This window comes from Myxine glutinosa, chromosome 4 (assembly GCF_964187855.1).
Source record: "Myxine glutinosa chromosome 4, kmMyxGlut1.1, whole genome shotgun sequence".
In the NCBI taxonomy this organism is placed as follows: Eukaryota; Metazoa; Chordata; class Myxini; order Myxiniformes; family Myxinidae; genus Myxine; species Myxine glutinosa.
The window spans coordinates 125,927,644-125,953,896 of record NC_136264.1 but is presented as its reverse complement, the minus strand read 5'-3'; the positions used below and the strand labels follow the sequence as shown (position 1 = coordinate 125,953,896).

The 26,253-nt window shown below is 46.7% G+C and overlaps 1 protein-coding gene across 1 annotated transcript in view; it reads left to right on the top strand.

The window, feature by feature from the left end:
• Positions 1-26,253, top strand: part of LOC137418771 (sodium- and chloride-dependent neutral and basic amino acid transporter B(0+)-like) — a 193,619-nt gene that overhangs the window by 73,982 nt on the left and 93,384 nt on the right. The window contains exon 5 of the mRNA XM_078776390.1: positions 11,212-11,269. Coding sequence (XP_078632516.1) covers positions 11,212-11,269 — 58 coding nt within the window. The remainder of the gene's footprint in view (positions 1-11,211; positions 11,270-26,253) is intronic.

The following is a 26,253-nucleotide window of genomic DNA, read 5'->3' as shown; positions in this document are numbered from 1 at the left end:
AATTTGATCTACATGGGAGGTGTGCCAGGAGGAAACCTTTGCTGTCCAGAAAGAACATCAGCGCAAGACTAAAGTTTGCCAATGAACACCAAGGCAAAGACCAGCACTTCTGGAACAGTGCTCTGGACAGATGAGTCAAAGGTAGAGCTATTTGGCCACAGTACCACAAGACATGTTTGGCGAAAACCAAAGATGGCATTTGACCACGAGAACCTGATACCAACTGTAAAGCATGGTGGTGGAAATATTATGGTTTGGGGCAGCTTTGTTCCATCATGGCCTGGGCAGCTCACCATCATAGAATCCACTATGAATTCTTCATTGCACTAGAGGGTGCTTGAGGACAATGTGAGGCCATCTGTCGCAAAGTTGAAGCTCAACCGAGGGTGGACCTTGCAACATGACAATGACCCTAAACATACCAGTAAATCCACCAAGGAATGGCTGAAAAGAAAGAAATGGAGGGTTCAGGAATGGCCAAGTCAAAGCCCGGATCTAAATCCCATCGAGATGTTGTGGGGGGATTTGAAACGAACTGTGCATGCAAGAAACCCCTCAAACATCGCACAGCTGAAAGAATTCTGCATGGATGAGTGGGTAAAAATTTCTCCCAGTCGATGTCAGACACTGGTAGACAGTAATAAGAAACGCCTACTTGAGGTTGTTTCTGCCAAAGGGGGCAATACCACCTATTAGAGCCAAGGGTGTACTTACTTTTTCCACATGCGAAATTTGCATTTATGTTTATTTAAATTATACAATGGACTACAAAATGTAAATGTTTCATGATATTTGTTCTATTATATCACCTTTATCTGTCAATATTGTTGAAATGAAGATCAAATAACTATGTTGAAATATGTTGAAAAAGTCAAAACTTTACATGGGGTGTATTTACTTTTTCATGTGACTGTATATGTATATTGTTACGGATCTCGGGGGTCGGCGCTCCCCTTATAAAGGGGGCGTTAATCCCCTTGTCGTTTTAGCTGGCTGTCCAGAGTCCTGGAAGTTATAACGTCCTTCCCGGTGCGGCATTAGGTAGGGTTTGCTAGGCCTAGGGGTTCGCTGCTACCTAAGTACCAACGCCGGCCAGAAACGAGGGAATAACTCCGGCTCGAACCACGGATGTGATGGACAATGCCGAGCGGATAGCAATCCGCGATCTGAGCTATTAACAAATGACTAGACCCGATTCTAGCAGTTCCTAATCGTGCCACGTTTACCCAATGAGAAAAGGACGGATGCGATCGGATGGAGAGGAAACCAGAAGGTAGAAAGAACAAAGATGGGTTTATTAACAAATATACAAGAGAAGAGGAAACTAAAGGATGTACAGGAAAGGAAGAGGAAGAAGCAGCAAACAGGGCAGTCTTAAAAACAGTCTTAACTTAGGACCCCAGACAAACATACACACTCACACAGGGATTGTAGTTGGTAGATGGTCAGGTAGAGGGTCCGGTGATGGGGTCCAGGCTCCATTTGAGGCTCCAGTCCAGCGGCGAAACCCGGCAAGCAGCTCCGCGTATCTTTGAATACGAAAAGGGGGGGGAGGGAGGCTGGTGTCCTGTGTACGTAATATTTGTACGGTCGTGCTAAACGCACCCTTTCCAAATTCTCTTATCAGCGGCAGCGAGTGAGTCCTCTTCCAAATGTGCGCTCCATATCAGTCTTTTGAAGCAACCCGCGCTCCCGACAAGTAGTCCTTCTCAATGAGCGCCGCTGAATAAGTCCTTGTAACGAGCGCGCCTCCAACAAGTCCGTGAAAGGGATTTGCATTCGAGCTTATATAACGCGAGCAAAGATCACTCCGCGCGCCTCAAAACCACGCCCATCGACGATCTCACCTCAGCCCTGGTTGGCTGGTGAGGGCTTACCGGCCACGCCTTTGATGGCTGGTTGACATGCCACACCTTCTTCTTTGTGTTCCGCCCCCTTTTTCCTCGGGCCTAACAGCATGGCTTATGGCGTCGTTTGGGCAAGCTATGAGGCACCGACTGTAGGGGCGCATAATGGCGTCACTTGGAGAGGGAGGTCACAAAATGGACGGAATTGGGACCTACTATTATTTAATTGATGCAACGCAGATTCAACTATTGGAAACACGACCTTATCTAAAACGCATAATAATGAAATAACTGGATTTCTATCGTGTCCTACGTGTTGCTTGTGGACTAACTAGGGGTGCTTCCTTTAACCTTTAATGATGAGAATTTATATACAAGAGTTATTTACAAGTGAGGGTTCAAGTGAGGGCCGAAACAAAAGGGACTATCTTTTAAATTAGTGTGACACTTAGGTGTGGTTACCCTCTACTTTTAAACTCACCCTGAGTGCGACAGTTTTAACACTAGATATGTCCCACCTGCTGCGTTGCATCTTACCTAACTGACTCACGCCCACAATTAACCGAATTACGGAATGGTCTTCAAACTGAACATTTAACCAGTGGGGAGCATTATTTACATTACACTACTAATTATTTACAAACTGCAACCCAGGACCTGTCTTTTGTGGGAACAAGAAGAACTTTTGAGAAGGGGAAATGCCATTGCCATGCACTGCACCGATACACCATACCCATATGCACTAATAAAATGCACCATAAAGCACCATAATAAAGAAATGCACCAAGAAGCACCATAAAGAGAAAAAAAATACACCAAATGCACAGTCATCACATTTCAAAATAATAAATTATGACGTCTTCTTCTCTTCTCTGCTGGGCCGATGTTTATGGCTGTCGTCTTGCTTGATGTTATTTATTTAATAAAAGGGCACACACCCCGTCCGCTTTTTATTATTTATATGGCCAGCAGGGCCAACTCAGGTGGTCCACTGCTGGGCATAGATGCCACTTAAAAGAGTGGTCCGCCAGCCAGATACCGCTGGCAACAATGGTTGGTCCCAGCAGAAGGGCCAGGCCACAGAACGTGTGGTCCATAAGTGGTGCCAGGCCACAGAACGTGTGGTCCATATGGTGCATCATTGCAGGCAGGAGGCAGCAAGGGTGCGGGCGCACAACTGCGGACACCTGCACACTCCCCTCGGACACAAAAGAACATGGTCCATGAGTGGGGAAGGAAGACAAAGCAGATTAGCGGGGGGGGGGGGGGGGGGGGGGAAATGGCGCAAGGGTACATATAAAAACAAGGCAATGTAAGATGAGGGGCGCGGGAGAGCGAGCTGAGAAAGCTCGTCCCTAGCGTTCGTCACCCCCCATGTCACCGACTCTACCCTTGCCCCTACCCAGTATTTACACAATTTACAAATTCATCGCTATGTCTTGTCCCCCATATCTCCCCTAATGCCAAATTCGTCATCAATCCCTCCTAAGGAGGAAGAGATGGAATCACATACAATGTCTCACCCACGTCAAGATGCGTCTTACATTCCCAAATGTCTGCAAAACCTGGTGTGGAGTCTATCACCTCGGTGAGCGGATGCGGATGGTGTGAAGAGATTTTCTCCTATCTATCCTTCTAATTGACATTAACTCTCTTTAAACTACCCGGGGTCTTGCCCTGCCAAACCATTGGCCATCTTTACTCTATGTGGTTCTAAAAACCAAATTCCCATTGACCAGTCTGTGGCGCTCTCCAAATTGGGGTCTCACTTCCCCGATTTTTCTCTACTGTGCCCTCGCACAATTTCGGGGCTGGGTCATGTGGCTCCCCTAGCAGGTCCGCTCACCTGCACACCTCCGCCACTGTAGTTGCCACCCGAGCTTACCTAGCTCCTCACCCTAACCTGGGGAAGGCCCTCTGGCTCCCTTACCCCACTAATGCCCCCTCTGACATCGGGCTACCCAGGTCCTCTCTCGGGATCCACAGGCCCCACAGAACTCTACTACCTGGCTCCCAGAGCCTACCTGCAGCCTCACCTGGCCGACAGACTACCAGTGGCGGAGTGCCCATTTAACCATTCTCACTAACAGGCCACACGCCCAGCCATTTCACTGTACTCATGCACCAAACCAAGCAATACCTTGCTACTTTCAGCACCACAGATGTCAATATCCAACCAAATTTACCTACTCCCTCTACCTACTTTTAAACTACCCTCCCCGGGTATTCCTGAAGGAGTCCATCCTTCCCCCATTCACTCCTTCGCACCATACACTCCACTCCACGTATTCCACACTCCCACTCCACACCATTCATTCCATACTGCCAAGCTCTACTTGCACACCATGCAAGCCAATGCTCTCCACACAATGACACACATCCTCAATACTCCATCCATACACTTGTACACACACACACATCTTTCACGAGCATTGCCTCATGCACTCAGATTTTCCCACGCTCAATTCCTCATTTCACCAGCACTACCAGGAATCTCATTCATACGCAATGCCTCATTTCATCACGCTCACCACAAAGATTCTCATGCACACAGCATCATCTGGCTATCTATCTCCCCTAATATTAGTGCTCTCCCTGTCATCCCTTATACTATGCACATGCCCCGTCATTATCAACCAACTAATCTACTCTACGTCCCCACTACATGTACAATGTCACTACTTAACTCTCAAGTCACCTATGGTCATCTTTCTAAATTCCTATCATTTCTCCTAACCCTCCCTGGCTAGTTTGCACCGCCAAAACCACATAAACCTACTGCTCCTCTGCCCCAAATGTGAGGGATGGTCGAGTTACCATCCCTCTACATCACTATCGCCATTACTACTACTACCAGTCCGCTATACTTGAGCCTCTCGGGGTGGAAATGCATTCTTACTGCTCGGCTTCGTAAGGCCGAGCAATGTATACAGCTGGTCTGTCTCCTGCAGGTTGGGTCCGTCCGGCATTCGGATTCAGGGGAGGAGGTTTTGTCAGGCCAAAGCTCCAGGCACCATCTCGGCGCAACGCTTTGCGCTCCCAAGCGCGATGGCCCAGCCTTCCCCGGCCGGAGCGCCGCCACCACAAGGGGGCGCCGCTCCGAACCCTCCTACCTCCCCTCGAACCGGGCCGATCGCCTTGCCTGGCAAAACGTGGCACTGACCGTGCAGGGCGGGGCCCGGATCGTGCACGGTGCTCCTTGCAGGAGCGACACGGCAACGATCCCCGCCGGCTCCCGCAGCACACAAAGCACACCACGCCCCGAGAGCTCACGTCGGCTATACGTCAGCCTAACCGCTGCCCCGGTCAACGTCGATGCTCGACTCGCATTTTCACACCATGCGTGTTCCGTTCCTTACTCGCACATCCAGGCGTCTCCATACACTCCATGCATTCCATGCATTTCTCATGCACATTCCTGCACACACTCTCCCGGTACGTACTCCGTACCACTCACAGGTGCGCACTCTGTTGCACACCCACTCAGCACACACCTACCCACGGGTGTGCAATCCCCTGTCGCGCACCCAATCACGTGCTCCACAACCAACTCAGGTGTGCATCCTCGCACACACTCCTCAACACGCTCAGGTGTGCATTCTCGCACACGCTCCTCATCCATCTCACTCTCTGTATCGCACTCTCCCTCACTATCACACTCTGTTTCACACTCACTCTTCAGCGCACACTTTTTCCTCACGCTCGTGCCATTTCCTCTCGCACAGCGCACCACGGACCTTCTACTAGCGCCCGGGTTACGCCGGGATCCCAAGCGTGCGAAAAATCCTCTCGCGCCAAATCTTTTCGCGCCATATACAGCCCGGCTTACCTTCGGGATCCTCTTCTCCACACGCACCTGCAAATCTTTAGAAGGATTAGCAAGTACGGCATCAGGATGCAAATACAGACTTTGCATGCATTCCATCTTTTCCATCTCCGATAATGCCTCGATGCCTGCCGTCTCTCCAATTTCAATTTCCACTATCACCATTTCATTCTGAATTAATTCTTTTCCTCCGACAACTGCCAGCGCATATGAATTTGCCTTGTCCAATTCGGCGGCCGTCGGGTTTTTCACACCCCGATTCGCGATTTCTACCCCGGTCCACTTAACTGTGCCTTGCTCAGGCTCGCTTTTCCCACGTTCCTCACACCGTGCTACCTCGTCGTGTACAAATGCGCCCTTCCCGCTCAACTCGCGGTCTGTCTCTCCCCATCTGTCTTATCTCATACTGCGCTTCCTCCCTCGCTAACCCCTCGTTTATTTCCTTCATCTGGCCATTCACGGCCTTCAACTGGCCCCCTAATTTACTTCCGAATCCTCCCAATTTGCTGTCTAACCCCCCAAATTTGCTGTCTAACCCCCCAAATTTGCTTTCTCATCCCCCCAATTTGACTTCTAACCCCCCAATTTGACTTCCCAATTGCTCCCCCAGTTTATTCCTCTGAGCATCCGTTTTATTTTCCATCTGCTTACTATTCTTTGCAATCTCCATTTGTATGACCGCCTGTAGCTGCATCATGAGGTCCTGCATGTCCATCCCGCCCACTTGCGCCGCGGGTGCGGCCCTCGTCGCCATGTGTGAAGCGCCACCATTTTGTGCGCCTGCAACCCCCACTACCACACCTTCATTCCTTTCCTCCTCCATCTCTCCCAATTGTTCTTTGGGGTCCTGGGTTGATTCTAACCCTTCCTCTACCTCCTCATTTACCCCCACCGGCATCCGATCGCCTTCGTTATCCATGGCACGATTTAATTTAGATGTTGTAATGAAATTTCGGCCGCTCGAAAATTTTACCAAATTTTTTCAGATATATAAAATTTGGTTCGGGTCAAAATCCCGCTCCCAGACACCAATTGTTACGGCCAATAGCACAATTGGTGTCCAAAATTTCGTCGACTAAATTTAGTCCCAGGTTCCAAATCCCAACTCCTGACTACCAATTGTTGCGGATCTCGGGGGTCAGCGCTCCCCTTATCAAGGGGGGGGGGGGATAACCCCCTTGTCTTTTTAGCTGGCCGTCCTGAGTCCTGGAAGTTATAACGTCCTTCCCGGCATGGTGTTAGGTAGGGTTTGCTAGGCCTAGGGGTTCGCTGCTACCTAAGTACTAACGCCAGCCAGAAACGAGGGAATAACTCCCGCTCGAACCACGGATGTGATGGACAAATGCCGAGCGGATAGCAATCCGCGATCCGAGCTATTAACAAAGAGACTAGACCCGATTCTAGCGGTTCCTAATCGTGCCATGTTTACCCAATGAGAGAGGACGGATGCGATCGGATGGAGAGGAAACCAGAAGGTAGGAAGAACAAAGATGGGTTTATTAACAAATATACAAGAGAAGAGGATACAAAAGGATGTACAGGAAAGGAAGAGGAAGAAGCAGCACACAGGGCAGTCTTAAAAACAGTCTTAACTTAGGACCCCAGACAAACATACACACTCACACGGGGATTGTATTTGGTAGATGGTCAGGTAGATGGTCAGGTAGAGGGTCCGGTGATGGGGTCCAGGCTCCAGGTGAGGCTCCAGTCCAGCGGCGAAACCCGGCAGGCAGGTCCGTGTATCTTGGAACATGACCGGACCTTATATATAGCTGGGGGGGGGGAGGGGGAGGGAGGCTGGTGTCCTGTGTACGTAATATTTGTACGGTTGTGCTAAACGCACCCTCTCCAAGTTCGCTTATCAGCGCCAGCGAGTGAGTCCTCTTCCAAATGCGCGCTCCGTATCAGTCTTTTGAAGCAACCCGCGCTCCCGACAAGTAGTCCTTTTTCATGAGCGCCGCTGAATAAGTCCTAACGAGCGCGCCTCCAACAAGTCCGTGAAAGGGCTTTGCGTTCGCGCTTATATAACGCGAGCAAAGATCGCTCCGCGCGCCTCAAAACCACGCCCGTCGACGATCTCACCTCAGCCCTGGTTGGCTGGTGAGGGCTTACCGGCCACGCCTTTGACGGCTGGTTGACATGCCACACCTTCGTCTTGGCGTTCCGCCCCCTTTTTCCTCGGGCCTAACCGCATGGCTTATGGCGTCGTTTGGGCGAGCTATGAGGCACCGACTGTAGGGGTGCGTAATGGCGTCGCTTGGGGAGAGAGGTCGCAAAATGGACGGAATTGGGACCTACTCTTATTTAATTGATGCAACGCAGATTCAACTTTTGGAAGCGCGGCCTTATCTAAAACACATAACAATGAAATAACTGGAATTCTATGGTGTCCTACGTGTTGCTTGTGGACTAACTAGGGGTGCTAACTTTAACCTTTAATGATGAGAATTTATATACAAGTTATTTACAAGTGAGGGTTCTAAAACTGCAACTATATATATATATATATATATATATATATATATATGTAATTATGTATGTATGTATATATATATTTATACTGTGTATATAATTTTATTTTTTTTTATTTTTTTTATTTATAGTGTATTTTTTTTTTTTTTTTTTATACTGTGTGTGTATATATATATATATATATATATATATATATATATATATATATATATATATATATATATATATATTTATACTGTGTATATATATATATATATAATATATATATATATATATATATTGTTGTGGTTTTGAGAACCCCTCACTTGTAAATACTTATAAATAATTCTTGTAAATAATTCTCATTTAATGTGGTCGCACCCATAGTCCACAAGCAACACGTAGGACACCATAGGACTTTAGTTATTTCCTTAATATGTGTTTCAGATAAGGCTGTGTTCCCAATAGTTGAATCTGCGTTGTATTAATTAAATAAGATAGGTCCTTTTCAATTCCATTCATTTTGCGGCTTGACTCTCCAAATTCTATTACGCGCCTTTTGTTAGCAGCGTTCGCTGCCTCGCTGAGCTTTCGCCCAAGCGCCGCCATTACGCATGCGGTCAAGCTTGGAGAAGAAGGGGGCGGAGCCGGTGAGCCCTCGCTAACCAACCAGGGCTGAGGTGAGCTCACCGGTGGGTGGAGTGCGAGAGTACGCGGCTTGATTTCAAAGCGCACTATATAAGCGCAAGCGCGGTGCCTTTACACAGAGAAGTGCTGAGAGGAGGAGGTGCTAAGAGAGAGACGTGGGGGTGCTCGCATTGCTGCAATAGGCTGAGGCCCTCTAGACCCCTATTGTTGCCGGTTGTTGAGCTCGTTTGTACCAGATGCGCGAGGAATCATTAAGCGGCGCTGAACACCTGAGAAGCTGAGTAAGGAGGTCACGAGCGGAGATCTGTGCATACGGACTTGCGAAGGACTACCCCCCCCCCCCCCCCCCCCGCCATATGTAAGGTCCGTTCACACGCCAGCGACACGCAAGCGGACTCACATTCTTCAGCCTGGACCGGAGCTGGAACTCAACGCCCTACCATCTGCCTGGACCTTCCTCCCCTACCATCTGCCTGGACCTTCCTCCCCTACCATCTGCCTGCACCTTCCTCCCCTACCACTACCCTCCCATGTAAGTCTGTCTGTTTGTCCTGGGGTTAAGTAAGACTATAGATAAGCTTGCTCTGTGTCCTGCTTCTTCTTCTTCTTGTACATTCTTCCCTTTCGTTTCCTCTTCTTTGGTTGTTGTAATAAATCCTTTGTTCTTCCTTACCTTTTGGTTTCCTCTCCATTCGATCGTCTTCGTCCTTTCTCTCCATTGAGTACCTGTGGCACGATTTGGGAAACTGCTGAGGATCGGGTTTAGTCCTTTGTTGATGGCTCGGGCTTCGGATTGCTTAACCGCTCGGCAATTTCCATCTTGTCCGCGGTCCGAGCGGGAGTTATCTCCCCGCTTTGCGGTCGGATTGGCACTCAGGTATTTGGGACTCCATTGATCAATTACCCTGGCCAATCTCGACCGGAAAGGAGCGTTATAATTTCCAGGATTGGGGGACGGCCAGCTTAAAGACAAGGCGATTAACCCCCCCCCCCCCCCTTGGTAAGGGGAGCGCCGACCCCGAATCCGCAACAATATATATACTGTGCTTTATGGTAGAGTGGCCAGACAGAAGCCTCTCCTCAATGAAACACATGAAAGCCCACAGAATCTTGTTTCTCAGTCTGAGGGTCCTTTAGGTGCTTTTTTGCAAACTCCAAGCAGGCTTTCATGTGTCTTTCACTGAGGAGAAGCTTCCGTCTGGCCACTCTGCCATATAGCCCAGATCGGTGGAGTGTTGCAGTGATGGTTGTCCTTCTGGAAGTTTCTTCCATCTCCACACAGGATCTTGAGAGCTCAGCCAGAGTGACCATCGGGTTCTTGGTCACCTCACTTACCAAGGCCCTTCTCCCCCGATTGCTCAGTTTGGCCGGGCGGCCAGCTCTAGGAAGAGTCCTGGTTGTTCCAAACTTCTTCCATTTAAGAATTATGGAGGCCACTGTGCTCTTGTGAACCTTCAATGCAGCAGAATCTTTTTTTTGTAGGCTTCCTCAGTTCTGTGCCTCGACACAATCCTGTCTGAGCTCTGCAGGCAGTTCCTTCAACCTCATGGCTTGGTTTTTGCTCTGATATGCATTGTCAGCTGTGAGACCTTATATAGACAGGTGTGTGCTTTTCCAAATCATGTCCAATCAATTGAATTTACCACAGATGGACTCTAATCAAGGTGTAGAAACATCTCAAAGATTATCAAGAGAAATGGGAGGCACCTGAGCTAAATTTCAAGTGTCATAGCAAAGGGTATGAATACTTATGCAAATGTTATATTTCTATTTTTTCTTTTTAATAAATTTGCAAAACTTTCTAAAATTCTGTTTTCTCTTTGTCATTATGGGGTATTGAGTGTACATTGACGAGGGAAAAAATGAATTTAAACTATTTCAGCATAAGGCTGCAACCGAACAAAATGTGAAAAAAGTGAAGGGGTCTGAATACTTTCTGAATGCACTGTATGTATATATTTTTGGCCCCATTCTCTCAATGGTGAATAATCACTTCAAAAGGTATAGTATCTGAATCTACAGATCTTTTTCACCTCTGAGAATGATATTTCTATGTGCTTAGTTTGAAAGAAGCTTGATAGTGAACAAAGAATGCAACTATAGGTGTCACAATAAGTAATTGCATGAGGCTTTCAAAAACCTGACAGGTGAAGGAAGGAAAAACAAAATGCATGAACTTCTCCATGTTCTCAGAAAGCAGCATGCTCTCTTTGCACCCCTAACCATGTCCCTAACTACAGTAAGAAAAAGGACATTACAGTTGTTGTAAGATTTAAAGTGCCGCAACTAACACAGAACTTTGATACAGGAGGAGGCCATTCGGCCCATCATGTCGGTATGAAATGTTTTTTGTGGCCAGATGCTGCACAGAGTACTGATGTGTAACCCTTTGGAATTTTCCCTGTTCACCTTTTTCTTTTTTCTTTTTTTTATCACCAGATGTTAATCTAACAACAGCAAAAAACACAAGCCAAACTCCAGGTCTGCAATATTGGGAGTGAGTTTTCATTTTTTTTGTCGCATCTCAAACAAGCACGGTTTGTTGCATGGTCTTAAATTCTGGCATAAATACTTTTGTGAATCTCATCAATTAATAATTATATTTTTTAAAGGAACAAAAGTACTAAAAAAAAATATTTGTGTTACACATTTGAGGGCTGGCAGCATAACCTAGAGACCATGCATAACCATGCTCACCTTTGAGCCATTTGAGCCATCAAAGGTTCAAATCCTGGCCCAGTCCACAAAATGTCATCCTGGTGTCTCACAGGTATGGCGAGGCATGCCCTCATGTATGAGCTGCCCTCAGATGTTCGTTGAACTGGGCATTCTGTCCGCTGGTATTAGTTGGTGAATGTATGAGCTGCCCTCAGATGTTCGTTGAACTGGGCATTCTGTCCGCTGGTATTAGTTGGTGAATGTATGAGCTGGCCTCAGATGTTCATTGAACTGGGCATTCTGTCCACTGGTATTAGTTGGTGAATGTATGAGCTGGCCTCAGATGTTCGTTGAACTAGGCATTCTGTCTGCTGGTATTAGATGGTGGTTGTTGAAGATCCCATTGTATCTTTTTAAAAGAGGAGGTGAGTTATTGCCGGCGTTCACAAATTACTGCCCAGAGCAGTTGCAGTCGAATGGTCGGCCTGGACATCCCATTCGTGAAACACTTGTGTCAAATTCCCCCCACAGCTGACCCAACAATGAGGTGGGATCAATTATGGCTTTAGTAGTAGTAGTAGTAGTTTTTTCCAGCGCTTTACAAAGGCCTGGATTCCCTGAGAAAAAGCATTTTGGCTGTTTGTGTAGCCATCCATGCACCGCCTCTTGGTCATCTTCGTCAGATCGGAAAGTGGTTCCACCAAGCGCCTTTTTAAGTGGCCCAAAGATGTGGTAATCCAAAGGGGCGAGGTCTGGCGAGTAGGGTGGATGAGGAAGACACTCAAAATGCAGGTCCTCGATTGTTGCAGCTGTAGCGTGGGCAGTATGGGGCCGAGCATTGTCCTGCTACAGCAAAACACCGGTAGTAAGTAGTCCACGACATTTTGATCTGATTGCTGGTTTCAGATGATTTTTAAGGAGGTCGCAGTATGATGCACTGGTGACAGTGGTCCCTCTGGGCATGTAATGCTCTTCAAGTGGGTCTCGGCTATCCCAGAAGAGCGTCAGCATCAATTTTCCAGCGGACGGCTGTGTGCGGAATTTTTGGGGCTTCAGTGAAGTTGAATGGTGCCACTCTTTTCTTGTCCTCTTTGTTTCTTGCTGAAAGTAGTGGACCCAGCTTTCATCCCCAGTCACTATGTGCTGTAAGAAAGCATCGCCTTCTCTTTCATAAAATCGCAGAAGTTCTTCACATGCGTGCACTCGTAGTTCTTTCAGTTTTGGTGTGAGTTGTCTCGGCACCCACCTCACAGACACTTTGCAGAACCCCAGCACGTTATGAATGATATGGTGTGCTGGACCATGGCTAATGTTCAATTCGGAGACCACTTCATCCAACGTAATGCGACGGTTTTCCCTTAGCACGCGCTCGACTCCTGAAACCATTTCTGGTGTGTCGGCTGTGTGAGGCCGGCCCGTGCGAGCAGCGTCTGCCACACTGGGCGCTCCACTTTTAAACTTCCTGTTCCAGTCATACATCTTCTGCAGCGATAAACATGCGTCACCATATTGCATCTTCATTCTGCGATGGATTTCACTGGGATTCACACCCTCACTTCCCAAGAAACGGGTGACAGAAAGTTGCTCCTCCCTGGTGCATGCTTCCAAGGGAGCCCCAATCTTGGAACTGCTCTACTGACGTCATATGCTCAATGTTGCCAGATTCTAAAACAGGCAAAACATGACTCTCACCCACAGATATATAACATATGTCGGCTGCAACGACACACATCACATTCTCGAATATATATCGCCATTTTAAGGTTATTTATTGACTGGCGTGTGTGTGTGTGTGTGTGTGTGTGTGTGTGTGTGTGTGTGTGTGTGTGTGTGTGTGTGTGTGTGTGTGTGTGTGTGTGTGTGTGTGTGTGTGTGTGTGTGTGTGTGTGTGTGTGTGTGTGTGTATGTATATATATATATATATATATGTTGTTACTGACCGCGGATAAGATGTTAATTTGCCGAGCGGATGGCGCCGCGGCCCGAACCGTTAATGACTAGACCCGATCCTGAAACGTTGGCCGAATCGTGCCACAGATATTCAATGAGGGAAAAGACAAAGGTGACGGATGTGAAGAAGAAGACAAAAAAAAAATGTTTTAAATACGATTATTATTTATTACTATTTACAGGACCAAAGAAACCAAGGAAGAAGGAAGGATAACAAAATAAAGACAGAAAGAGGGACGGACCAGAAAGACACAGTGAAAATGCTAGCTTATCTACACAGGCTTAACTTATACCCTGGACAGAACAAACAAAAGACGGACTCACACGGGGAATTTGCAGGCAGGAATGGTCGGAAGGAGGAATAGCTTGGCGGGAGAGGAAGGTTCAGCGGGGATCGGTCGGGCTGGAAGCGGACAGCCGCCGTCAATCCTCGAGCTGGGATCGCCAAAACCGCCGCGGTTCCAAACTGCATGGCGAAGCTCCTCCGGTGCACCATGCGCTCTCCAAAGCTGCCCCTTTGAACTCTTTCTTGGCACCTCTGTACTTGTACTCCTCTGCCGTCTCTGGCGCACTTCTGGTTTCGCACTTCTCGCAACCCTTTCTTTGCACTTCTCACTTGGCCTCCTTCTCATCACTCCTTGGCGCACTTCTCTCCACCGACCACACCACCTTCTGACGCATGCGCACGCGTTTTATAGCGCGCCTCGCGATCAAGACGCCGGCCGCTAGGACACGCCCATCGGTGAGCTCGCCTCGGCCCTGATTGGTCGTGAGGGCTCACCGACCCCGCCCTTAGAGGAGGCGTTGGCTAGGCCATGCCTTGTCCCCGGCGCTGGGCCGACTCCTCCCACCTTCTGCTCCGAGATGACCTCGTGGCTAATGGAGTCTTGCGGCGATGGAAAACCACTCGCACCGCTGGGATGAAAACGAAAGGGGACCTAGCTTATTTGACTTCGGTGCAATGGAGTGTCAATTAATGGAAGACAAATCCTTAGCCTAATACACAGAATAAGGAAATAACTGTCAACAAGGAGGAAATCTATTATTGGCTAACCGTGATTGTATATGACCTAACTACGGGACGCCCTTTGACCTTTATACACAACTGGAGGCAGGAGGGTCCACAATAAAGCAATAAAAAAACACAATAAAAAAAACACAATCCTCATATCCACAACTATATATATATATATATATATATATATATATATATATATATATATATATATATATATATATATATATTGTTACGGACACGGCTAGGATGTTGTTTGCCGAGCGGATGGCCGCCGCGCCCGAACAGTTACCCCGACTACCCCGATTCCTGAACGTTGGCCAAAATCGCGCCACAGATATTCAATGGGGAAAAGACTAAAGCGAAGGATGTGAAGAAGAAGAAGACAGAAGTAGGGAATGCGGATATAATTTATTTGCGATTTACAGGACCAAAAGAAACCAAGGAAGAAGGAAGGATAATAAAATAATTTACAGAAGAAATCAGAGACACAGTGAAAATCGCGACCTTATCTAAACAGGCTTAACTTATTACCCAGGACAGAACACACAGAACACACAGAACAAACTCACGTACACGAATGGGGAAATTGCAGGCAGGAATGAGAGGAGGTGGGTGGCTGGAGGGGGAGGAAGGCACGGAGCTGGCTGGAGCTTGATCCCGCACGGGACGTCGGGCTGGACCTCGACGGCCACCGATGCCCCCGATCCTGTCGTGTGCGCGGGGTAACGGGTCGGACCTGCTTGGTGGAGCCAACGCAGCTGGTGGGGGGTCTGGCGTGATGGGTTCTCTCTCCCTCTCTCACAAACTCCAGGACTCTTTCTCTCTTTGCTTTGCTTCGCCCCTTCTCTCCTCTCTCTTTGCTTCGCTTTGCTTCGCCCCCTCGCGACACGCCCATCGGTGGGCTCGCCTCGGCCCTGATTGGTCGGCACGGCCCTCTGGCTCCGCCCTTGATGACGATGGGTGGGCACGCCCAGGAGTCGGCAGCTCCTCCCCCTTCTTCTCCAAGCCGACCTCGTGGCGAATGGAGTCGCGGAGGGAACAGTTGGCAATTGTTGGAAGGGGAATGTGAATGAATGGGGATCTACTCTTATTTCACTTGGTGCAATGGAGTATTTAAATTAATGGGAGACACAGCCTTACACTAATACACATAATAAGGATATAACTATTGAACAGGGATATATGGTATCCTTCGTGTATGCTTTATGGAATTAACTACGGGAACGCCCTTTGACCTTTATACACAGACTGGAGGCAGGAGGGTCCAGAATACAGCAATAAAAAACACAATAAAAAACACAATCCTCATATCCACAACACTGCACCCTCCTCCTCTTAGGCACGTCCCGGGCCTCTTACCTTAACTTTTAGTGTGGCACGTAGGTGTAGTTCCCTCTACATTTAACCTGACCCTGAGTGCGACCGTTTTAAAACATAAATAAATATGTCACGCTGCTCCATTGCACCCTGCCTAACAGACTCACGCCCACAGCCAACCGAATTGCGGAATGGTCTTCAAACTATACATTTACGGTGGGGGCGCATTATTTACAATGACTCTACTTTAATTACAATATGCAACCCAGGACCTGTGATTGTTCTTTTGGGGGGGAGACAGTCTGCTCTGCATCGATGCACCATGAAAGCACCCAAAAACGCACCAAAGCACCATCAAGCACCAATCGGTGCACAGTCATCACTGTTCAATAAAAAATAAACCGACAAACCCTGCTGGTTGTCTCTTGCTCTTCGGCTCCCTCTGCTGGTTAATGCTCTCTTCCTGAAGTTGTCATCTTCTTTGCTGGCGGCCTATTTGGATTAAAATAAAATGCACCCAACGTGTCCATTGTTATTTATTTAGGGCCCACAGGGCGGACTAGTGTGGTTCACCTGTGGGCATCGGTGCCCTGTGACCAAGGTCCGCCAGCAAGATCTCGGGCCTTCATGGCCGGTTCCAGCAGAGGGGCCATGCCCCAACCCATGGGGTCCATAAGTGGTGCTCAGCCACCGACATGTGGTCCATAAGGTGGTGCATCGATGCAGACAGCTGTGATTGCGAGAGGTTCGGGCGCCCAATGGCGGACTCTCGCACGCTCCCCGTGGCGCACAGTCCTCATGTGGGAGACAAAAGGGGGGAAAAGACAGATGAGCGAGGGGTAAGGTCACAAGGGTACACATCAATACAGGCAATGCAAGGCGAAGTGCGTACGGAGAGCGAAGTGAGAAAGCTCGTCCCTACCGTACGTAACCCCCCCTGTCACCTACTCTACCCTTGCCCTTACCCCATATTTACAAAATCTACACCTTTACAAATTCGTCGCAACTGTCACGTCTCCCCATATTTCCCCGACACCAAATTCGTTCCCACAATCCCTCTAACCAAAATTTGCCATCACCCAATTCATCATCAATCCTCATAAGGAGGAAGAGATGGAACACAGCACAATGTCACACCCACGTCATGATGCGTCTCACATCCAAAACATTTGCATCAATAAAAATAATAAAACAACCATGGCATGGTGCGGAGTTACATCACCTCAGGTGAGTGGATGCAGATGGTGCGAGGAGACTTCAATCCTAACTATCCTCTAAATGACATTAACACACTTTACACTACCCGGGGTCTTTCCCTGCCAATCCATTGGCCAACTTACACTATGGGTTCTAAAAACCAATTCCCATTGACCAAACTGTGGTGCTTCTCAATTTGGGGTCTCACTCCCCCGATTCATCTCCCGGTGCCCTTGCACAATTTCCGGGCTGGGTCGTGCAGCTCTCCCAGCAGGTCTACCCACCTGCACACCTCCACCACTGTAGTTGCCTCCGAGCTTACCTGCTCCTCACCTAACTTATCTAACTGGGGAAGGCCCCTCCTGGCTCTGTCACCCCTCGGTGCCCTCTGGCACTGGGCTACCCGGGTCCGTCCTCCGGATCCTCGGGCCCCATCCACAACAACTACCGGCTCCCAGAGCCCACCTGCGGCCTCACCTGGCCGACATCCTCACAGTGGTGGAGTGCTCAACCAACTACACACACACTAACAGGCTACACGCCCAGCCATTTCCACAACACTAATGCACCCATCAAAATACTCCTGTGCAACTACCCGCACCACAGATGCCAATATCCAACCACAATTTACCTGTACCCTCTACCTAACACTTGCACTACCATCCCCGGGTATTCGTGATGGGGGTCCATTCTTCCCCCATTCACACCTTCGCACCATCCACTCCACTCCACAGTTACCCCCATACTCACTCCACGACCATCCATTCCAATACTCCATATACTCCAGACTCCATATATTCCACACAACCATTCTCCATACACCTGCAGTTGCACACCTGTGCAATCACACCTGGTGCCACCTGCACCCTCCTTCCTCCCTGGACCATTTGGTCAACACAACGCACAATCACCTTCTCTCACTCATACACTGCTCCACACACCTGTTCAGTTGCACACCTGTTCCTCACACACGGCATCATCTGAACTACCTGTTGCCCTGCTAACTTAGTGCTCCCCGTCTTCCCTTTAAACTAAGCACATACCACGTCATTATCATCCAAACTAATCTACCTGCGTCCCCACTACAGGTATCATTGTCACTACCTAATCTTACCGTTACCTAAGGTCAGCTTCTCTAGATCCCTATCATTATCCTAACCCTCCCGGGCTAGTTTTCACTGCCAACCCCATAAAACTAGTGCTCCTTTGCCCCCGCTGTGAGATGGCAAAGTTGCCATCCCACCACATCGGGCATCTTCCACTACCAATTTGGCTCATCCAATTGCAACCAATCAAAAATTTTGCCAATCATCACACTGCCAATCCTTTGCCAATCATCAAATTTTGCTTTTTTCTAATTTCGGGTCCAAAGCACTATTCTCATCATCACAGTCTACTCACTAGTGCCTCTCGGTGTGCCAATTCATCTCCAAAGCTCGGCTTCGCAAAGCCGAGCAATGAATGCGGGTTGCTTGGTGCCGGCGGCTGGATGCGTCCGGCATTCGGTGCAGGGACGGGGGCTTACCCGGGCCGAGATCCCACGTACCATCTCGGCACGGAGCCGTCCAATGACCCGATTTCGCCCTGCCGGAACGCCTCAACAAAAACGGAGTCGCCATGACGACCCTTCCTATCGGGCTGCCCGCTCCACCCAGTGGAGCACGGACGCAGCCGTTCAGAGCGCGGCCCAGCGTGGATCCCGCACGGCGGTTCTTTCGAAACCGCCGCGGATCCCCGCAGCACACAAAGCTGCCCGGTTCGCACCGAAGGCCCGATTCGGCTAAACGTCGCTCTAACCGCTAACCCGGTTAGCGTCGATGCTCCATTCGCATGCTTACACCCCGCAGCCCGTTCCTTGCTCACACATCCAGCCGTCTCCATGCTCTTTGTCATTGCACCTTCCCTGACACACCCAGGTACACTCATTCCGCTTACAGACTTGGTCACACACCTGACCACCGCACACCTTTGCACACACTCGTCGTTCGCACACCTCACCAACACACCTCTTCGCGCCCCCTCCTCGGTCACCTCCTCTGTGACAACCACAGGTGTGCTCTCACTTGCACACCCAACCACGTGCCTCACTACCAACTCCAGCGTGCATTCCCACACACGCTCTACCATTCCAGGTGTGCATCCCTCCATTCCAGGTGTACATCCTCTCTCACCTGCCACAACCAACTCACGCTCCGTGTCACTCTTACCACTTTCACCACCACTCTTGACAGCGCACTCTTTCCTCATGCACTCCTCTGTTACACACCTTTCTCGCGCATCCTCTTGCGCACACTCTCCCGTTACACCCTCCGTTACACTCACCACAGGTGTGCACTCTCTCATTACATCCTCTGTAACACTCCCCATCCCGCGCTTCCATGTGCCTCCTCGCACACGCGCTACGACCAACTCACTCTCGACAGCACACTCACTCCTTGGCGCGCACTTTTTCCTCACACACCCCAGAGTCGGACATTCTCGCAGACCTCCTCCTTCGCACTCCGTACCTGTCGCACACTTCACCAACGGCCTCTCACGAACACCCGGATCCAAATCAACCCCCAAGCCGACAAGCTTCCCTCACATCATATACATTTCCGAATATATCGCCACTCACCTTGGCACCTCGTCTCCACACCTCCTTCGCCACCTGCAAACTCTTTATTTGGTTAGCGAGCACACCATCACGATTTGAGCACCGACCTTGTACATATTCCATCACCTCCTCCTTTATCTCCCGCTTAGTTACCCTCCGTCTCTTCTTAATTTCACTCACCCCCTCTTCCACTTCCTCTAACTTTTGCTTCACCTCTTTTATTTCCCGGTGTGTCTCCTCAATTTCGTCCTCTAACGCTACCTTGACCGTTTCTATGTGCGTCCTCACCTCCCGGTCCTTCGTCTCCATTGCTTCTGTCACCTCGTCCAACCTCGTTGTCAGTCCCTTACGTACCATCTGACATTCCCTCTTCGTCGCTATCAAGTCATTTTTATGTCGTTTTGTGTCCCCTTTAACCCACCTAGTACCGCAGTGTTCTTTTCTACTTGATCCACTAGTTCTTTTTGTCCCACCGTCAGCTGTTCCACCTCCTGCGTCAGGTCCTCTATGCCCCCCTGTAACCTAGCCGTATTATTCCTCACCTCTTTCTCCATACGCTTCTCACCTCGCTTTACCTCCTCGCGTACCCCCGAGACCTCCTCGCTTACACCTCGTCGTATTTCCTCCTTCATCTCCTCCCTTTCTTTAGTAGATGCCGCTTTCATCTGTCCCAATTCATCCCTCTGGGCATCCAATTTGGTTTCTAACCCGATTTTGACCTCCTCTATCTGGTTCCCCATCCGTTTGATTTCCCGGTCAGATTGCTCCCCTATCTCCCGCAATTTGCCTTCCATCCCATCTTCTAGCCCCGTTAACCCATTCTTTACCTCTTTTATCCCGTTGTCTAACCCTTCAAATTTAATGTCCAACCCCTTAAATTTGCTGTCTATCTTCCCAATTTGGGCACTGGTACCCCTCGCTTCATCCCTCATTGCCCCCAATTGCTCACTATCAGCCCTCATTCTGTTTTCCATTTGTTCCATACTGTCGTTTTTTTCCTGCATTTCCACCATGAATTGGGCCATGAAGGCTTGCATTTGGACCACGCCCATTGGTTCCGCGGCCGTGGCCCCCTCAACCACGTGCGAGCCGCCATTTTGTGCACCTGACACCTCCTCAACCACCTCCTCATTGCTCTCCTCCACTTCTTCCCTGTGGTCCTGGGTTACCCCTAACCCCTCTTCTAGCTCACCCACCTGCATCCGATCGCCTTGACTAGCCATGGCGCGATTTTAAAGTTCGGATTTTTCTAAAACAAAACAAATTTCGGCCGCTCGTAATTTTGAGCGCGTTAAGCGCGCTTCGGGTCCAATCCCACTCCTGACACCAATTGTTACGGGACCGCGGCGAGGATGTTGTTTGCCGAGCGGATGGCCGCCGCGCCCGAACAGTTACCCCGGCTAACCCGATTCCTGAACGTTGGCCAAAATCACGCCACAGATATTCAATGGGGAAAAGACTAAAGCGAAGGATGTGAAGAAGAAGAAGACAGAAGTAGGGAATACGGATATAATTTATTTGCTATTTACAGGACCAAAAGAAACCAAGGAAGAAGGAAGGATAATAAAATAATTTACAGAAGAAATCAGAGACACAGTGAAAATCGCGACCTTATCTAAACAGGCTTAACTTATTACGCAGGACAGAACACACAGAACACACAGAACAAACTCACGTACACGAATGGGGAAATTGCAGGCAGGAATGACAGGAGGTGGGTGGCTGGAGGGGGAGGAAGGCACGGAGCTGGCTGGAGCTTGATCCCGCACGGGACATCGGGCTGGACCTCGACGGCCGCCGATGCCACCGATCCTGTCGTGTGCGCGGGGTAACGGGTCGGAGCTGCTTGGTGGAGCCAACGGCGCTGGTGAGGGGTCTGGCGTGACGGGTTCTCTCTCCCTCTCTCACAAACTCCAGGACTCTTTCTCTCTTTGCTTCGCTTCGGCCCTTCTCTCCTCTATCTTTCTTAGTCCAACCCAGTCCAACAACTTCCTCTCTTGCTTGGTCCAACTCTTAGTCCCACTCAGTCCAACTCTTAGTCCAACAACAACTTCCAGGCTTTCGCGCGCGCTCTATATAGCGCCTCAGGCGATCAAGCCGCTGGTGTCCAGGACACGCCCATCGGTGGGCTCGCCTCGGCCCTGATTGGTCGGCACGGCCCTCTGGCTCCGCCCTTGATGACGATGGGTGGGCACGCCCAGGAGTCGGCAGCTCCTCCCCCTTCTTCTCCAAGTCGACCTCGTGGCGAATGGAGTCGCGGAGGGAACAGTTGGCAATTGTTGGAAGGGGAATGTGAATGAAAGGGGATCTACTCTTATTTCACTTGGTGCAATGGAGTATTTAAATTAATGGGAGACACAGCCTTACACTAATACACATAATAAGGATATAACTATTGAACAGGGATACATGGTGTCCTTCGTGTATGCTTTATGGAATTAACTACGGGAACGCCCTTTGACCTTTATACACAGACTGGAGGCAGGAGGGTCCAGAATACAGCAATAAAAAACACAATAAAAAACACAATCCTCATATCCACAACAATATATATATATATATATATATATATATATATATATATATATATATATATATTTACTGGCATCGTTACTGAGGAACGGGCTTATTTTAGTTGAGGCTAATGACTGTACCTGAGTTGCTGTGTTGTCATGATTTACACCAATCATAATACAAACAATTACTTTGCACAAATGTATTTGTTGTGTTTGTGATATTACATTTTTATAGGCAATTTAGGTTGAATGTTTTTTTTTTCAAGAAAGAACCCTTCAGCACATACATAGGGGAGGGGTAGGTGCAGACTGGAAATTTGGGACGATGACACCTCACCACCACGTAATTCAAAACACCTCACCACCACGTAATTCAAAACACCTCACCACCAAGTAATTCAAAACACCTCACAGCCATAGAACACGTAATAAAAACACCTCACAGCCATAAAACACATAATAAAAACACCTTACAGCTATAAAACACATTATAAAAACACCTCACCACCACGAAATTAAAAACACCTCACAGCCATCAAACACATAATAAAAACACCTCACAGCCATAAAACACGTAATAAAAATACCTCACCACCATGAAATTAAAAACACCTCACAGCCATAAAACACGTAATAAAAACACCTCACAGCCATAAAACACATAATAAAAACACCTCACAGCCATAAAACACGTAATAAAAACACCACCACCACAAAATTAAAAACACCTCACAGCCATAAAACACGTAATAAAAACACCTCACAGCCATAAAACATGTAATAAAAACACCTCACAGCCATAAAACACGTAATAAAAACACCTCACCACCACGAAATTAAAAACACCTCACAGCCATAAAACACGGAATAAAACCTCACCACCACAAAATTAAAAACACCTCACAGCCATAAAACACAATAAAAACACATCACAGCCATAAAACACATAATAAAAACAACTCACCACCACAAAATTAAAAACACCTCACCACCACATCATTTAAAAACACCATCACCAACTAATTCAAAACACCTCACCACCACATAATTCAAAACACCTCACCACCACGTAAATCAAAACACCTCACCACCACGTAAATCAAAACACCTCACCACCACATAAATCAAAACACCTCACCACCACGTAAATCAAAACACCTCACCACCACATAATTCAAAATACCTCACCACCACGTGATTCAAAACCACCACAACGTTATTAAAAACACTTCACAACCACGGAAACAAAAGTTTGAGGAAGTCGTTAAGTGACAACACACACTGCCCAGATGTGTGGATGTATAGATAAATGACTGTACCCGAGTTGCCGTTTTGTCATGGTTTAAACCAATCATAATTCAAACAATTATTTTGCACAAATGTATTTGTAATATACGTGATATCACATTTTATGAACAATTGAAGTTGAAAAAAAAAAAAATTCCCAAAGAAATTCCAAAAAATAAAAATAAAAAATGGAAAGTTTTTCAAAACAAATACCCTTATGACATACCGACGGGAGAGATATGTGCATACCAGAAGTTTGGTACGATTTCACAAGAGTTTGAGAAAGTAGTTCAGTGACAACACAACACAACACAGGACAGATGCTGCACAGATATATATATATATATATATATATATATATATATATATATATATATATATATATATATATATATACACATTTATATATTATAATATATACATTTATATATGATAATATATATATTTATATATATTATAATATATATATTATAATATATATATTTATATATATATATATATTATAATATATATATATTATAATATATATATTCATATATATATATATTATAATACTGTATATATATTTATATATAATATATATATATATATATATATATATATATATATATATATATATATATATATATATATATATATATATATATATATACTAGCTTGGATACTGAGGAACGGGCTTATTTTAGCTGAGGCTAATGACTGTACCTGAGTTGCTGTGTTATCATGATTTTCACCAATCATAATACAAACAATTACTTTGCACAAATGTATTTTGTTGTTTGTGATATTACATTTTTATAGGCAATTTAGGTTGAAGATTTAGGTTGAATGTTTTTTTTTTCAAGAAAGGACCCCTCAGCACATACATAGGGGAGGGGTAGGTGCAGACTGGAAGTTTGGGACGATTACACCTCACCACCACGTAATTCAAAACACCTCACCACCAAGTAATTCAAAACACCGCACCACCACGTCATTCAAAACACCTCACCACCACGTAATTCAAAACACCTCACCACCACGTAATTCAAAATACCTCACCACCAAGTAAATCAAAACACCTCACCACCATAAAACACGTAATAAAAACACCTCACCACCACGAAATTAAAAACACCTCACCACCACGAAATTGAAAACACCTCACAGCCATCAAGCACGTAATAAAAACACCTCACAGCCATAAAACACGTAATAAAAACACCACCACCACAAAATTAAAAACACCTCACAGCCATAAAACACGTAATAAAAACACCTCACAGCCATAAAACATGTAATAAAAACACCTCACAGCCATAAAACGCGAAATAAAAACACCTCACAGCCACGAAATTAAAAACACCTCACCACCACGTCATTTAAAAACACCTCACCACCACGTCATTTAAAAACACCTCACCACCAAGTAATTCAAAACACCTCACCACCACATAATTCAAAATACCTCACCACCACCTAATTAAAAACACCTCACCACCACGTAATTATAAATACCTCACCACCACATAATTCAAAACACCTCACCACCATGTTATTTAAAAACACCTCACCACCATGTGATATTAAAACACCTCACCACCACATCATTTAAAAACACCTCACCACCACATACTTCAAAATACCTCACCACCACGTGATTCAAAACCATCACAACGTTATTAAAATCACTTCACAACCACGGAAACAAAAGTTTGAGGGAGTCGTTAAGTGACAACACAGACACTGCCCAGATGTGTCGATATATAGATAAATGACTACCCGAGTTGCCGTTTTGTCATGGTTTAAACCAATCATAATTCAAACAATTATTTTGCACAAATGTATTTGTAATATACGTGATATCACATTTTATAAACAATTGAAGTTGAAAAAAAAAAAAATTCCCCAAAAAAATAAATAAAATAAATTGCAATTTAGAAAACAAAATACCCTTAGGACATACCGACGGGAGAGATATGTGCATACCAGAAGTTTGGTACGATTTCACAAAAGTTTGAGAAAGTAGTTCAGTGACAACACAACACAGGACAGGACAGACGCTGCACAAATATATATATATATATATATATATATATATATATATATATATATATATATATATATATATTTACCATATAAAATACAATGTCCGTTTGTATTTGTACTGATGTCTGTCCCCCTACATAAGAACGATATGAGTCGGGTTTTGAAGATCAATCTTTTAACACGAATGTGTGTTCACCACAGTTTATTTTTGAGGACAAAACGATCTCGAAAAACATTTCCCAGAAAAGAGTAATTATGTCTTCCATTGGAATTGTCGACTGTGGCCTGCAAACAAAGCCTCAAGGGTGGTGTACCAAAGCGTTTTTTAAAATAACAATAAATACAAGGTGCAGGGAGGAGAAATTCACTGCACGTGATGTGCAAAGTGCGCAGAGTAAAATGAGTTAATTTACATCCGCAGTACATCTAATAAATAAAGAAGATATAAGCACATCTGACATTAGGCCGAGGCTTCAGACTTTGGCACACTCAGGAGTCAGTACAATAATTGTCACAGTTGAGACACCTGAAACAAGCCCGACAAATGAATAACCTTTACCGACATGACTCCTCAACACTTGCATGTGCTTTATTAGCCTGTGTCCACCCATGCAACGGGAGACGGGAGATTGCAATTCTATCTGTGTGTCTGTCTGTCCAGGCCATAAAAATTTTACTGTTTCAGCTTTTGCCATCAAATTTTCAACAAACCTTTACGAGGAGAACGTGGGGAAGGCTAATTAATAATCGAGTCAAAATATCAAAGGACAAAGTCACAGTACACATACCCCTCATGAGCCCATCTGCTGATGCACAGCGCAAGACGGCTGTTTTTGTAATCGCTTCCATGTTTTGTTTATTTTTCCGCCTGCATTTTAAGATGCTTTCTAGTTTACCATTTGAGTTTTCAACAT